At 39.0% G+C, this 17036-nt stretch overlaps 2 protein-coding genes across 3 annotated transcripts; both read left to right on the top strand.

The window, feature by feature from the left end:
- The first annotated feature begins 5384 nt into the window (after positions 1 to 5384).
- On the top strand, positions 5385 to 10288 carry LOC112764267 (dolichyl-diphosphooligosaccharide--protein glycosyltransferase subunit 1A). The gene is made up of 10 exons (XM_025809824.3): positions 5385 to 5640; positions 5902 to 5946; positions 7289 to 7926; positions 8009 to 8156; positions 8240 to 8416; positions 8633 to 8701; positions 8816 to 8905; positions 9381 to 9539; positions 9623 to 9847; positions 9935 to 10288. Exons 1-10 carry the CDS (start codon positions 5536 to 5538, stop codon positions 10124 to 10126), a joined length of 1848 nt encoding a protein of 615 aa, XP_025665609.1. The 5' UTR covers positions 5385 to 5535; the 3' UTR covers positions 10127 to 10288.
- Positions 10289 to 10715: 427 nt separating this feature from the next.
- Positions 10716 to 12253, top strand: LOC112766804 (outer envelope pore protein 21, chloroplastic). Of its 2 annotated transcripts, XM_025812700.2 has the most exons (6): positions 10716 to 10945; positions 11042 to 11116; positions 11199 to 11351; positions 11430 to 11528; positions 11962 to 12016; positions 12103 to 12253. In XM_025812700.2, the coding sequence occupies exons 1-6, from the start codon at positions 10853 to 10855 to the stop codon at positions 12114 to 12116; spliced, it is 489 nt and encodes a 162-aa protein (XP_025668485.1). In that variant the 5' UTR covers positions 10716 to 10852; the 3' UTR covers positions 12117 to 12253. The 2 variants fall into 2 exon arrangements, with proteins under 2 accessions (XP_025668485.1, XP_025668484.1); XM_025812699.3 differs by having other exon boundaries at positions 10766 to 10945; positions 11962 to 12253.
- Positions 12254 to 17036: the final 4783 nt, after the last annotated feature.

The raw sequence follows: 17036 nt of genomic DNA, 5'->3' as shown, positions 1-17036 counted from the left end.
TGACCTACTTTCCAAACTAGCCAATACCAAACCTGGACACGGTAACAAATCGCTAATCCAGGAAGTCGTTAAGTCACCCTCTGTGTCAACGACAACCAACGCTCATCTGACATTCTCAAACCAGGGATCTTGGACCCACCCTATCCTACAGTACCTCCTCGACGGAACACTGCCACCGGACCCCAAAGAAGGAAAAAGAATAAAAAGGAAAGCCGCCAAATATACTGTTGTCGCAGGACAGCTATACAAACGTGGATTCTCGCAACTCCTGCTCAAATGCGTCGAACCTGAGAACACGGAGTACATACTCCGCGAAATCCACGAAGGTTGCTGCGGCCACCACGTCGGAGGCAAAACATTAGCCCAAAAAGTCATCAGGGCAGGCTACTTCTGGCCCACGGTCATCCGGGATTCCATACAAATAGTCAAAAGCTGCGACAAATGCCAAAGGCACGCCAATATCCACCAAGCCGCCCCTCACCAGCTCAGCATCATATCGGCAGAACGGCCATTCGGCACCTGGGGGATCGACCTCGTCGGACCCTTCCCTACGGCACTCGGTCAACTCTGGTACCTCATCGTCGCCATAGACTATTACACCAAATGGATCGAAGCCGAACCACTGGCCTCCATAACGGCAACCCAATGCCGAAAATTCCTCTAGCAACAGGTCATCACCCGATTCGGGATCCCCGAGATCATTATCTCGGACAACGAAACCCAATTCGCTGACAAAAAGTTCAAAGAATTTTTAGAAGGGCTACGTGTATCTCACCGTTTCAGCTCGGTAGAACACCCCCAAACAAACGGACAGGTGGAATCTGCGAACAAGATAATCGTCAAAGGACTCAAAAAGAGGCTCGACGAAACCAAAGGACTATGGGCCGATGAACTCGGATCGGTCCTATGGTCATACCGAACCACACCCCAAACATCCACGGGAGAAACACCTTTCCGATTGACATACGGTGTGGAGGCGGTCATCCCGGTAGAGATCGGAGACCCAAGCCCCAGAAAAACAGTCGGATGTAACGATGAGGGAGCAGAACGAGACCTCATTGACGAAGTAAGAAGCATAGCCCATCTCAGGGAGCTAGCCCTAAAACAGAGAGTCAGCCTAAGATATAACCACGGAGTCATCCGGCGAGACTTTGCAACTGACGACCTCGTCCTACGACGAAACGACATCGGTCCCCCGACCCCAGGAGAGGGAAAACTCACCCCCAACTGGGAAGGACCATACAGAATCAAGGCTGCAATCGGAAAGGGAGCATACAAACTCGAATGGCTTAACGGCAACGAAGTCCCGAGGACATGGAATGCCGCCAACTTACGACGGTACTACACTTAGACTGACCTCGCTAGGTCACCCCCCCTTCCTTTTTTATCGTCTTTTCTCCACTTATGTTCCCATTTTTACGAATCTTGAAAAACCTTTTTAATTTCGTTTAAGTATCAATCCCGGGTACTCTTTCCCGCCACACACGGAGGGTTTTAACGAGGCCCACCCATCAATAAAATTCCATTAAAAAGCTATCCCTAAATTCTTTATTTTCTAAGTGTCCCAAATACGGAACAAAATTACGGCCACAAACTGGAGGACCGATCACCCTCCAGGCCCAAAACACGGATATCCACGAAAATCCGACCACACGACGGTCCGCTCATCCCAAACAGGGAATAAAATAAACCAAAATAGCTTTAAACGGAATATACGAAAGGCCCGAACGGCCGTAAAAGTCGTTAAACGAAAACCGAAATCACGAAGTCACGGTTACACGGCCCACGGCCAAAACCAAAATACCCAAAAAAACAAACCAAGTCTAAAAGCAAAAATACAAAATTACAAGAGATAAAGCTACTCGAGATCGACTATCAGGCCATCACGAACGGTCTTGAACTCTCCCATCACGGACACATCCACGCCCGGAGCCAACACCAGGGCCTGTGCCTTCATTGTCTCCTCGGTAGCAGCAATCGCATCCTTAGCATCAGCCAGCAACTCCGTTTTCTCCCTCTTCAAGGCAGCAACCTCGGCCTTCAGAGCCTCCGTCTCATCGAGAAGCACGGCAGCCTGGGAACCCGCATTAGAAGCCTTTTGCCGCTCCTCACCCAGTTGAGAAAGAAGTGAAGTCTCAACGTCGGAAAGCCGGAGAATCTCTGCCCCAGCTTCCTCAGAAGACTTCACTGCCTTCTCCCTCGCAATCTCGGCAGCCTCAAGCTTCTCCTTCAGCTTAACCATTTCAGCCTGAGAGTGACGGAGTTTCTTATCCAACAAACCAACTTGAGCCATCACGGGCTCAGCCTTCCGAACAACGACAGCAGACCGAAGGAGGGCACGATACACCGACTTGGCCTGGAACGAAACATCGCAACCATAAAAAAACGGCTCCGTACCAGGCATCAAGTGTTGATCAATAAAACCCGGGGCATCGAAACGACGATCCATCACACTAGGCACCAAACCCTCCTCCTCGAAAGTCTCGCTGCTCGGGTCCTCAGGCCTTTTTCTCTTCCGAGAAGCCTCAGCAGCCGTCACCACGACGACTTCAGGAGAGTTCGCAGGACCAGGAGAAACTTGAGCGTCGGCCCGCGCACCCGAGGAAATCACCTCCTGAGAAACCGGCTGAGAATCCACGGCAGGATTGGAGACAGGGGTAGAAGGAGACGAAGATCCCTCCTCCCGACCCATCGCTGCCTTCAACCTGGCCAGAGAAGTCAGCTCACCAGCCATCTCAACTGAAAGAAACCAAAGAAAAATCAAGTTACAAACTCGGGAAAACAAAACATAAAAAATCAGGAAAGAGACAAGGCACACACCAATATACGCCCGACAAGCCTCGGGATCCCCCATGACATCCCGAGGATTCAACGGACGCTCGCCAAACAAATGCCACAAAACGTTGGCAACATCCTTATCCTCCTGGGACAAACCATCATAGGTGAACTTAGTCAGAACCGACGGGCCAGCACGGAAATTCCAGTATGTCGGAAACCGGCGTACGCCCTCCGGCGACAGCCAAAACGGATGATGCCCCTGGACGGGGCGCACCTTAAAATACTCCCTTTTTGAAACCATGAAAGGAATCCTCAAATAACCCAAAAATTCGGCGATGAGGCTGAGCACGGAATGACATATATCCTTTCTTATGCTTCCCTTCCTTAGTCGGGAGAGTGCATAAGAAGAGAAAAAGAAAAACAGGAACAGAAGCCGGAAGGTCGAGATACCGGCACACCAATTCAAAAGACCGCACGGCAGCCCAACTATTCGGATGAAGCTGAGACGGCGCCACGGAACACCGACTCAGTAAATCCTGAACAAACGGCGAGAAAGGAAACCGCACGCCGAGCCGAGTGAACATCGACTCGTAAACCCACATCCAGTCTGGAACAGTGGGCGAATGAAGATTTAAATAACAAACACGCTCGTCGGCATCTGAAAGGGCAAGCTCATACTGCCGCTCCATCTCACCACCACCACAAATCGCCCCCTGATCACGGAGGCGTTGAAGATCGGCCTCCGTCATCCGTGACGGAACGCCCCACACGTCGCTAGTCACCCAAGTGTAGCGAGCGGGGACGCCCCTGGAGGGAGCTACGGGAGCACCAACACCCTCATTTCTCCGCCGATGCATACCTAAAACAGGGAGGAGCACCACCATCAGCCTACCAACCCTACGCAGAAGCAAGAACAGAAACCTACCGCTACTGCCAAACCAACACGGTGATGCACCGCCACTACTAACCAAACACAACCACACTCAGCCCCCTCAAAACTCAAATACCACCGCCCAAAACACAATGCAGCAAGGAAATGACAAAGCAACGCATGGCAAATACAAAATGACAGGCATAGCACAAAACAAAAAAGAAGAAAAGCGAAGCATACCTACCTGGAAACGCAGAAAATGATCCTGGGAAAGCTTGAGAAACAGAAGCGGCAAAACAAGCACCAGAGAGCAGTAACACAGAGAGAAGAGAAGATTTCTTCAAGAAAGAACGAAAAAAGGAAAAATAAAACGAACGAGGGAATTAAAGCAAAAGGCCAAAACGGTTACAAAAGGGAGGGGGCGAAAATACACAAATAACCCTAGACAAGGTAAGGCTCGTAGGGGCAAAAGAGGGAAATGCCCCCTCGCATTAAATGCCCCCCTCGAAAATAGAAGCTAATAAAGCACGCCTCGAAGAATGCAACAGACGCAGTAGGCTCGGAAGAGTCACGTCAAACCAAAACGATCAGACGAACCTTTCAGCAAAAGCCGAGGCCGAGACACCGATCTCACGTCAAAGAACCAAACGAACACCCGAGAAAAACTAAAGACCCAGCTCGCGGTCAAACACCACACCTCCCAGCGACAGACCGACCTTGCTCGTTCTCCCGCTGCGGGGGCAACTGTTACGGATCCGGCCCACGGATCCCGGACCCAAGGCTAAACCCGAACCCGGTTCCTCGGGTCCGACCCATCTCCCTCTTCCGGAAGGCCCGAAACCAGCCCTCTAGAGCTCCTAACCGACTTTCGAATTCAAACACCTCCCTTATCTTAGCCAAACAAGATAAGATAAGACGACTCCCATCACCTATAAATAGAGGACCCAGGTCCCTCCAGGTATGATTCATTCCACACGCCTAACACCTCTCAGATCCATTTTGACTTAAGCGTCGGAGTGTCTTTGCAGGTACCTCCCCCCATTGCTCCAGTCAAGCGATCCGGTCTTCGCCTCGACCCGCAGGTTCCCGATCCACCCTTCAACCCGTACCAGAGACATCTCGTACAATACACAAGTTAAAATTATCGATTAAAATTTTTTTAATAAAAAATATAAAGTTAATTTTTTAATATATTTATTAAAATAAAATATTTAAAAAATTTTATTAATAATAACCTTAATATTTAACCTGTGTCCTATCACATAGCTAAATCTTAAATATTATTAAATTTTCATCTAATAATAAAGATTAAAACATGTTTTCTTTAAAAAATTGCTAAATCCTAAATATTATTAAATTTTCATCTAATAATAAAGATTAAAACATGTTTTCTTTACAAAATTAACAAAAAAATAAGTAAATCATTCGGTATTATTGTATTATTAGGAAAATATAGACACTTTTTTTCTTTAGAAACGAGCAAATGGATATTATACGATAAAATTTAGAGTCCGTACTTTTATTAAAATGACACTTAATTAGTAAAAAAAATAAAAAATTTTATACTATTAAAAATATTAATAATAATTAATTGATCATTATAAATGTCAATAAATTATAATTTAAATGGTATAATCTCTCATACTAAATTAAGAAGTTGTGAATTCAAGTTTTTTTGGTAAAAAAAAAAAAAAATGATCAGTATACTATAAATCAATAAATTTGCTGGTCTCGTACTCTCTTATTTCTCATATTATATTTTAGGAGGATGGTCGGCTGAGCAGTTAGTAGTATCAATGAGCAGTGAGTAGAGTGGTGTCCGGTGTGGTGGTTTTTCTTTAAAGTGAGCAAACGTAAATTTGGTTTAGGTGTATGAGCTGAAGAAAATGCTGAGGTTCGCTTTGACTCTTCTTTTGTTTACGCTTGCATTCGGCGTTCTATCCTCCTCCCCGGTCTTCTCCGATCTAATCCTCGCCAAGGTTGACCGTCGCGTAAGTCTTTCTCTCTCCCTTCCCCTTTTTAGGGTTTCTATTTTCCATTTCATGATTCCGATTGTTGTTTCATTTCCTCCGATCTACACTATTTGCGTTTTTCCTGTTCTACTCATCTATAAATGTCGCTCTGCTTTTATTTATCGTTTGACTTTAATCTCATACCGGTCAACATGAAAACCACGATGCTATGTAAAGATCTAACAATTTTCGCAGCTAGTGAATCCTCTTTCTGATCGTGTTTTCCCTGTGTCTTTGCAGATTGATTTGACATCTCAAATTGTGCGCATAACTACCTCACTCAAGGTACTCAAAATATATTTCACATTCTCAATTATTTATTCACTTGTTCTCTAATTTTCTTAAGCGTTGTTCGTGCAATTTGCTGCCTTAGGCTCCGTTTGGTTAATGTATACCTTGGGACATAGACATTGTCATAGAGACACAGGACATAGAAACAAAATATTTGTGTCTACTTAGTGTGTTTGGTTAAACTAATGAACAAGGCACACATATTCCAAAAGACTATATTACCTTGATTCAACTACCACCAAAACTGCCATCCCTGATTTTTCATCTCCTTCCGATCTCATCTTAAATCACCATTTTCAACCACTCCTATTCAAACAAATTCAATTAAACCAAACTAACGATGATTATCAAAATAAAATGCAATTTGTTTAATTAAACAATAAATAAAAAACAGAAACAAGAAGTCTGAGAGAAAGATAGGGGGAGTAATGCAGCAGTAAAAGAGGCAGAGGGAAGCTGGAGGAGATCAAGCAGTGGCGGATAGTGGAGACGACTAAAACAAAGCAGACTCAGATGCAGATATGCAGTGCGACAAAGACAGAGAAGATCCAGAAACGAGCAGATCCAGACACGATGAGCAGGGGGAAGAGGTGGCAGGGGCAATGATGGCAGGCTAAGAACGCAGAGGAGCACGAAGAAGAAGGTGACGAGGAGGATGGTTGAGGAGGAAGGAGAGGGGGACACGATGCAAATCTGTGAAGAGATGGAGGGAGGGAGGAGGAGGAGAGGCAGTGGATTTGGGTAGCAAGGAGGAGCATAGGAGTGTGAGAGGAAGGAAGGAAGGAAGAGAAAAAACTTGGATTAGGGTTAACAGATGAAGGTTAAAACTGGAAATAAGAAAAAAGGGTAAGAGCAAAAGTGTAAAAAAATTATGTCCATGTCTAAAATCTGTGTCTTAGCTCGAAGGAGGGACACTGAAGATATGCATTTTGTGTGCACTTGTGTGCCACTGTGCCCATCGAATGTGTGTCTTATCAAACAAATGGGTGTCGTCGATGTCTCTAGTGGACATGGACACTAACCATTGCCTTAGCAAATGTATCACACGAACTCTACTACTATACTATACTATACACCACTGAATTTCGGTAAGGTAATTGACAACCTAAGGTTCTGGAAGAAATACCTCTTAAATTTTGATTTAAAGATATATGCTTTTGAAACACAAATCTTTTCCTTCTTCGGCAAACCAGAATTTAAATTTAAATCAAAAGAGAACCAGTTCTGAAAGCCAGTTAACAGATGTAATTGCTCTTAGCATGCCATCCCTTTTCACATTTTGTGTTTCAATAATTTTTTATTTTATTTTATTTTATTTTGCTTCTATTGTTTGCAGGTAGAGAATGCGGGATCAAACCCTATCTCCGAGATCTTGTTGTCCTTTCCTGAAAATCAGGCAAAGCACCTGGCATACTTGACAGCAACACTTAATGAAGGAAAGGGGAAAGGGAAAGCATCTTCTGGTGCTGGTTTACCCACTGAAGTTGTTATCCCTAAAGATGTGCCTGATTCCTTGACATTTTATTCCCTATCTTTACCCAAGGGGCTTGGGAAGGGAGAGAGTTTGCTGTTGGATGTCTTGGCTGTTTTTACCCATGCGTTGGAACCATTTCCTGAGAAAATTAGTCAAGCTGATATCCAGCTTTTACTGTTTCAAGATACTGCACACTTTCTTTCTCCTTATAAAGTAATGGTCCAGTCACTCGCTGTTAAATTGCCCGAAGCAAGAGTTGAGTCCTACACAAAACTTGAGGGCACAAAACTGTCTGGATCTGAGTTGAAATATGGCCCGTTCCATAATATTCCACCATTTTCATACTTGCCAATAATTATTCACTTTGAGAATAATCAACCCTTTGCAGTTGCTGAAGAGTTAGTGCGAGAGATCGAGATTTCCCATTGGGGAAATGTACAGGTCACAGAGCATTACAATCTCTTTCATGGTGGTGCCAAGAGTAAAGGAGAATTTTCTAGGTTACCTTGTTTCTGCGATTATGAATTCCTCTGTCGTTATTTTGTTAGAGTGACATGTAATAGTAGTTTGTTTCCATTGCAGACTTGACTATCAGGCCAGGCCATATGTAAGAGGTGCATCAGCCTTTAGGCGTCTTGTTGCAAGGCTGCCGCCACGAGCTCATTCAGTTTACTACAGGGATGAAATTGGAAACATTTCCACTTCTAGTTTATGGGGTGACTCAAAGAAGGTGGATGTCCTCCAATTGTCCTATTTTTGCTCTGAAATACTTTTGCTAATATTTGCTAAGAATTATACTTCTCTGGAAAGCAGACAGAACTGGAGATTGAACCTAGGTACCCTTTGTTTGGTGGATGGAGAACTGCTTTTACGATTGGATATGGTTTGCCATTGCGGGACTTCCTATTCGAATCGGATGGAAAACGTTTCCTTAATTTTTCTTTTGGTTCCCCTATAAATGAGCTAGTGATTGACACTCTCATTGTGAAGGTTAGCTCAATTATTTTATCTTGATAATGAAGATACAAATGTGATTTTTAACTAATTGGTACCTGAGTGGTTAACAACTTCAGTAGTTGTTCTTAAACTGGAAATACTTTACTAGTAATTCATCTTTTGTAATCCTCCCTACATTTCGTTATGTTCGGTTATTTTCCTCATCATATAGTGCTTACAACTACATCTGCCTGTTGCTTGCAATTGCAGGTTGTTCTACCAGAAGGGTCCAAAGATATTTCTGCGTCTGTTCCATTTCCGGTGAAACAATGGCAGGAGGTATTGCCTAGATAGTTTAGATTGACCTTTTCTGCCAAACCATCACTATTTTCTTTACCATCAGTTTTAGCTCCCTTATCTGGGTTTTATAGCCATTCCATGTAATTGTTGCAGACAAAGTTTTCCCACTTGGATCTTGTTGGTAGACCTGTTGTTGTGCTGGAAAAGAACAATGTTGTGCCTGAGCATAATGAGCACTTTCAGGTATTACCCCTCTATCTTTTGACGAAGCTTATGTAAGATTGTATCAAGCAGGCCACCAAGAATAAATTAGTGTGCTAATGTTTTAACAATCTTGCCCACAAGGATAATTGTTACCAATAGTGTGATATTTAGCACAATAGTGTGCTAGTAACAATCTTGGTGAAAGGTTCTGAGCATCTATTTGTTTGAAAGGAAAATCAATAAAAAAAAAATAAATTACTGTGAGAATTAAGACTAGGATACCAAATCTCATAGACCATTTTGAATTTGGAGATGTATTTATGTGTTAAGTTTTTTGCTTACTTTTACACTTGGTTGTTGCGACTTGTAAGTCTAGGCTGCCAGAAATTGAAACAGAATAGATTGCTAGAATACAAGAAAAACAGATTATGAATTTGATTGGTTGATATATTCTTTTGGTATATAGCAATGACGTAGATGTACATCTTACTAATTGTCATTGCTGATGTTGCAGGTCTATTATAAATTTAACAGTCTCTCCATGCTCAGGGAGCCTCTGATGTTGATCTTTGGGTTTTTCTTTCTCTTTGTTGCCTGCATTGTCTACATGCATGCGGATTTGTCAATCTCCAAATCATCTGCATCTTATTTGGCTAAGGTCCAGTGGGAAGAGGTAATCAACGTGTGTTTTGTATAGAATCTAACATTTACAATTGATTGGTACTTAGATTATTGACTCGTGTCACCACCATTCAGGTGCAAGCAACTGTTCAGCAGATCCATAATATCATTAGCCATTGCTTAACAGCACATGACAAGCTAGAAGCATCATTGCGTGATCTTTCTAGGACAGGAGATGTTCAAGCTTGTAAAGCAACTAGAAAATCAGTTGATAGCTTGTTGAAAGGGGTTTCTAAAGACTTGAAGCCTCTGGTGACATTCTTGCAATCTTCTCCACAAGCAGCTCATATACTGCCCAAGGTTATGCGAGAAATAAATACTTCTGGTCTATATTCTTTTCCTCTTGATTTTATACTGTATTTCTATAACATATGCTGTTGTTTTCAGGTGGAAGAACTGATTGCTAAGGAGAGAGATTTGCAGGAGAGACTCATGGCAAAACACACAACAGTTGTAGACTGCTACGAGAAGAAGTTAGGAGGAAGGGAAATTGAGAATCGGATTGCTTCAAATCAGCAGAAAATTACCTCTTTGAGGCAGGAGGTTGATGACCTCATGGATTTTATCGATGAGATATGATGATTGTTGAATATGCTGCTCCGGACGACATGAAATGAGACCATTTTGACATTGTTTTACTTGTTTGGTTCGAATTTTGCGGCGGTCTAATCGTTGCCAAGAGAGGATTTTGCTAGTTTTGTATGGACTTTATTTATATATTGTAGCAGCAGTTAAGGTTTATGGTACTGTACACTTTTATATCCTTGTTATCTTACCAATACCTACTGGATGGTGGATACTACTAGTACTTAACTCTCTTTCATCGAGCCCGTATTACACGACCAACGGAATTGAAATTATGAAATACAGAGGTTTTTTAGATACTTGTATAAAATATGGTTTGTTTTTTATTACAAATTGTTGTAACAAAATGATCAAAATTTGATTGGTTACAATTTATATTAAGAGTTCCATAATGTTGATTAAATATTGAAAACATATTATGTGCAATTTGATTATTAAATGTTTTATAGAAAAACACATGAAATAATTCAACCATATAATTTTTCATGGAATTAGAAAATATATCAAACGCCATCTAGCCAAACCCATCTACCATATGCTTATGTTGCCCAAGAGAGTGGACAGCAAATGGGCCCATAGATAAGAAAACCCTTATACAAAATAAAAAACGTAGCATCATCAACTTAAAAAAAAACGTAGCATGTTTTAGGGTTTTATGGAATAAATAATCTAAAGTCCTGCTGAAGATAGTAGGGGATAATCGAGTGAGGGAAAAAAAAAATGGAGACATCTCTGAGATATGGAGGAGATTCGAAAGCTCTAAGAATCCATGCGAAGGAGAAAGTCCCAATCGACTCGAACACTTTCTTCCAGGTAACAGTGTTGTTTTGGCCATCAAATGCTATGCTGTAATTGAAGAAATATTTCTCCTTATAGTTGAGGTTTGTGTACGTGGCACTGTTCTGGCAGGTTCATGGAGAGCTTGATACCAGAGTCGGGCAAGCCAGTTCTCTGAGTGCCCAAATTAGACATTTCTACCCCTCGGTCAGTTCCGTTTTACTCCCAAGCCCTAATCGTATTTTCAAATTAAATTCATTAATTCTTGTTATGTGATACTGTAATGTAGTTATCAGCAACACTTGGTGTTGGATTGCGCTATGATAAGCATGAGAAGCTACGCTACACTGTTCGTGCAAAGAAGACATTCCCTGTCACTGTTGATAAGCTCTTTGACTTTAAAATTAAGGGACGATGTGACGTTGACCAGAACTTTAAAGAGGTACCGGAATTAGTTATTGACTCTTTAGTGTTGTTTCCTTTGATCTAATAACGGCAGCTGCTACTTTGGTTTTCGCAGCGGAAGTCTAGTGGAGCTGCTGAATTCTCATGGAACATATTTAATTTTCAGAAGGACCAAGATGTTAGACTTAGGCTTGGCTATGAAGTCTTTGAACAGGTTTCTCTTGACTCTTGCACATCACCTAATAGCTAATGCCATATGCATAGTTCCATGTCCTTCAATTTAGTAGATTCTATTATATGCATCTCAATTTAGTGGAAGCGTAGAGATAGTTGAGATTGAATTTTATTGAACTGAAAGGGGATTGCTAAATACAACTAGTGCAGTTCAAATGCTGAAGTGATGAGTGGAAATTGTTGGATGGAATTGTTGTATCCTTATTTTAAGTTATTTTCATTCCAAAAGAATAACTAAAATCACTGTGGATATGTTGTGTGGTAACCAATCCGAAGCTGTGGAACCAGTAAATTAGCATGAAGTTGCAATTAGTAATTTATTCCCCCCAATACTATTTGCTCGGTCATTTCATACTCTCTACATGTTGTCCTTTTCGTTAATGGTAACACTGTATGTTTGAACCTTGTTTCAGGTTCCTTATGTGCAGCTTAGGGAGAATAATTGGACCTTCAATGCAGACTACAAAGGTAGATGGAGTGTGAGATTTGATTTATGAGAATAGTAGAGCGCTTTTCTGAAGACTTTATTGTTGTATCTGTGATTTTTTCTGAAGAGCTACATAGCTGATACTTCATTGGAAATCAATTGATATCAAATTATCAAGCATTTGGAGCTGTATTTGATTCTCACCTCAAACTCATACCCAAGCAACACCCAAAGAATGATATTATAATAAAAAAATGGCACAATCCGTAGCTTTTATATCTGCTCAGAATTTTCTAATGAAGAATTATATTTCCGCGCTAGTTTATTTTCATCCAACAAAAAGGAATAATTATAAATATAAATGAGTATTTGATCAAAGTAGTTTCAAAAAAGCAGTATTAGTTATTTAATTATGTATTAATTTTAGAGTAATATACCAAATCAGTTTTCAAAAAAATTTTTAGTCAGACAATTTAATTCTAAATAAATTTGAATCATTAAATCAGTTTTTAACTTTTTATTTTGTTAGATATATCAATTCTCACGTTAAATTCTAATAAAAAAATTAATTGAATCAGTCTTTATTTTTTTTATTTAATAAAAGTATATCAGTTCTTAAAAAAATTTAAAATTTTAAAATCGATCTTTTTGTTTAGACAGACAATATTAGTTCGTCTAATGAAATAAAATTATTATTATTATTATTATTTGTTAGTGTATTCATTTTTTTGTTTTTTGATTGTTAGATTGAAATGGTGTAATAGGATAAATTAGCGCTAGTTTCTCAACACTTATTCAGCATAGTGTCCGTTTAGCCATCAGTTGTGGCCTTTGTGGGATTCCTGAAGTAACTTTGCTCAACCAAAGATAAAAATGGGAGAATTAGGCTTATTTGGTTATTGGTTAATTATCATTTTAGGTTGGCCAAAACCGAGTTTAGTGACAGTAATTAGTTTGGACTTTGGACTTTCGAGTAAGACTGATCAAGGACAGGGACTAGCCCTTTATCGACTTTAAATATTTATTATTATTTGCAATAATGCTTTGCATCCAAGTAATTTTCCTAACCAAGTCCAACCATGTAATTTTTTCTCATATGCCATGCCACCTTTTCTTTCATGTTTTTTTAAATACTTTTAACGTAAATCTATTCAACGTAAAACTTCCTCTTCAACTTCCTTCTTCGTTCTTCTTCAATGTAAAGCTTCTTCGTTCTTTTTTTTTTTTTGTTTCTCTGATTTCTCTTCAGATTTTCATTCATTTTTGTTGTGTTTTTCCTCAGATTTCTTCTCTTTCTCTTTAGATTTCGATATGCATTTAAATAGCGTATTATTCTTCTGAATCGAATATCGTATTATCAAAACAATAAATGATTCAAGTTCAAATCAATTGAATGAGAGCGATTTGGATTATTCTTCTTAATCGAATCAAGTGGACAAGGTTTGGATCGGTCTTCATTTTATCTAGTTTCATTCTTCAACAATTTTGAATTGAATGGAATGGAATGCAATTGAATAAAGTAATAAAACCAGTGTTCAATTTTCGGTTCATTTGGTATTATATAATGGTTTTATTTTAATAATATTTTCGGTTCATTCTAGAATGCTGGAGTTTCTGAATTTGAATTTATATAATGGACATTTTTCGGTTCATTTGTTATTACACAATAATCTTATTATGATATTATTTCAGTTCATTCTTCAAAAATTTTGAATTGAATTGAATGGAGTCCAATTGAATAAAGTGATAATGAATAATTTTGTCTTTCTTTGCTAAAATATGTGTTGTTCATGAATTTGAATTTGGATAGAATGCAGGAGTTTTTGAATTTATATAGAATGCATATGTTTCGGTTCATTGGTTATTACACAATGGTCTTGTTATAACAATATTTCTGTTCATTTTACAGTCCAGGTGTATTGTCGATGAACAGTTCGTCCCAGAGGTTGAGATGACTTCCAAGACACTCGAAGAAGTTGGAAAGTTCTACAAAGATTATTCCAAACTTGCTGGTTTTTCTACGAAAATAAGGAACACCATTCAGAAGGGAGATGAAATTAAGAATTAACTAATTACATGTAGTAGAGAGAAAAAAAAATAGAAATCCAAGATATCTCCAACACTGAAGACAAACCCTCAGTTGGAATAAACTGTCCAGCCAGGGTTTATGTACATATATTGAAGGACGTTGGTCTTTGGATTATTTCTAAAGTTGTTCTGAATCATTCACATCCTTGCTGTCTAGATCGAAAAAAGATACTTAAACAACATAGGGAGCTAAGCATGTTTGTGCGTCGTACTATTGAAAATAACGAGGAAGCCAGAATCAGACCGTGTAAAATATATCAGTCATTTGTAGCAGCAGTAGGTGGTCATAGTGAACTAAGTTTTATTGAAAAAGAAGTGAGGAATTACATTACAAAGGAAATACAGAATGTTTCCGAAGCCAAAAAATTTGGAAAGTACTTATTAAGAATGAAAGAGAAGAATCAAAAATTTTTTTTTGAGCTTAACCTTGAAGTTGATCACTCTATCAAAAATGCATTTTAGGCTGATGCAAGAAGCAGGGTTGCGTACGAGTATTTTGGAGATGTTGTTTCATTTGATACGACTTACAACACAAACATGTGTTTGGTTCATTGTGATATAATATTTGGTTCATACGCATAACCAGTTTTGGTTCATAACTGTTGGTGTCCATTTGCAGGTACAATCTGGTTTTTGGTTTTTTTGTGGGTGTGAATCACCACGGTTAGTCGACACTTCTCGGATGTGATTTGATGAAAAATGAGGATACTCAGTCATTTAAATGGTTATTCAAATGTTGACTTCGTTACATGGGAGGAAAGGCACCAAAGGGGATTCTTATTGATCAACGCGCATCGATACAAAAGGTTATTGAGAGCTGTATGCCAACAACAATTTACCGGTAGTACATTTGGCATATCATGAAGAAGATCCTAAGTAAATTAAATGGCTACAAGCAACATGAAAAAATCGAATAAGAGATGAGTCATGTTGTTTGGGACTCATTTACAAAAGATGCATTTGACAGGAATTGGAATGATTTTTTCACAAAGTATGGTGTTGGAGGCAATAAGTGGCTTTCAGGTAACCGATGTTTTATTCGAATTAATTGATATTGTTATTTTTCGGTGAAAACGGGTATAACTTTCAGTTCATTTTGTGTTTGATTTTGGTTCATTTGCAGAGCTATTTGAAGATCGTCATTTATGAATTCTAGTTTATCTTAATCACCACTTTTGGACCGGGATGAGAAGCACACAAAGGAACGAGAGCATGCATGCTTTTTTTAACAAGTTTATTACACGCAATAGCTCCTTGATTCAATTTGTAAAGCAATATGATAATTGCCTAGAAAGCAGAGAGCAAAGAGAGAGAGAGAGAGAGAATTTGATATTGCATATTTTCATACTGTCATACTGTGTGCAACAAAATCAACAATAGAGGCTCAATTTCTGCATGTGTATACTCATGAAAAGTTCAGAAAAATTCAAGCACAATTTAGAGGAAAGGTGAATTGCATCACAAGATCAACACAGTCAGTTCTAGGTTATATGGCATATGAAGTTGTAAAACAGGTTTCTAACTCAAGGTTCAACAAGTTTGTTGTTACATACAATGCGATATCATGCAAAGTAAAATGTCAGTGCTTATTGTTTGAGTCAAGGAGTATATTGTGCCGTCATTCTTTGAGTGCCTTAAGCTTTGAGCGAGTAGATAAAGTGGCACCGAAATATATATTGGAGCCAAGAAGCAATAGATTTAATGATTTGGTGTTTCGCTTGTACAATATTTGTGAATTTGCGTCAGAATCCGAGGAGTTGACTGGAATTCTGCACTGGAATTTTGATAATGTCATGGTTGAGATGCAAGAATATCAAGCGAAAAGTAAAAGCAAATATTCGTTATCTCACGACGACCTACGTTGAATGATGTTAACGACCTTCAAAGCCCCCACGTGTTAGAACAAGCGGACGTCCCAAGAATTGACTGGGATCAAATATGAAAAAAAAAAGATCGCAAATGCAACAAAAAAAAAGAAGAAGAAAAAGCCAGCTCTAAACGAGGTAACATTGATTTGCTTTTGATTAGGAAAAATGCGTTTGTGCATTTTGCTAATATATGATTTATTTCTTTTTGCAGTTAAACCTTTTAGATGGTGGATCATTGATTCAGTCAAGCTCCGGCCTTTATCATGCACATGATATGAATTATCCCGAAGTGGATGATAGAAATTTTGGTGTTTATTAAAATAAATTTTGCTAATATAATATTTTTCCTTTGATAAAAATGAGGGTTAATTTCTGATTTGTGTTATTTTTTATTGAATAGTCACATTTTGATTTTTCAAACTAGTTGCTGTAATTGTGTTGTGGTAAACAGTTTTAGGTATTTAGTTAGAATACATTTCAATTCATGTTTGACTAAATTTCGGTTCATTTGAGTTTTAGTCATATAATGAGAGTTAATTTCTTATTTATGTTATGCTTTATTGAATAGTCACTTTTTAGTTTTTCAAACTAGCTTATGCAATTGTGTTGTGGAAAACAATTTAGGTGTTTCTGCAATTGAATAGTCATATAATGAGGTTCATTTTTCATTTCATTTTGTGCATAAATTTCGGTTCATTTGTGTTTTTTCCGCTCTTGAGGTTTGATACATATATTCAACCTATTTAGTGTATTCATGGTGAATCTAGATTCATTCAAATTAATGTGATCTCAATATAGCCCATACATTTTCAATAAATAAAAAAAAAGAATTTAAGAAAAAATTTTCAAATATATACATTACCATTTACAACGAGTGAAAGAAGTGTTTACCTCTTTACAATTCCTTACAAATTAGTGTTAATTACAGATTGAACCTATTTACTTTTTATATTCCCAGATGAGAATTTACAAAAAGAACTTGAGAGGGCAGCGAATGGCTTTGAGATTCTTATGGCTTCAGATGCCTCAATGACTTTGTCTATCAATTTAATTACCTTGTCCAAGAGAATGGTTGGACCATATTTTCGTCTGAAAGCATCTGCTT

This window comes from Arachis hypogaea, chromosome 17 (assembly GCF_003086295.3).
Source record: "Arachis hypogaea cultivar Tifrunner chromosome 17, arahy.Tifrunner.gnm2.J5K5, whole genome shotgun sequence".
Classification (NCBI taxonomy): Eukaryota; Viridiplantae; Streptophyta; class Magnoliopsida; order Fabales; family Fabaceae; genus Arachis; species Arachis hypogaea.
The sequence above is the reverse complement of the archived record's forward strand: the minus strand, read 5'-3'. Positions and strand labels throughout refer to the sequence as shown.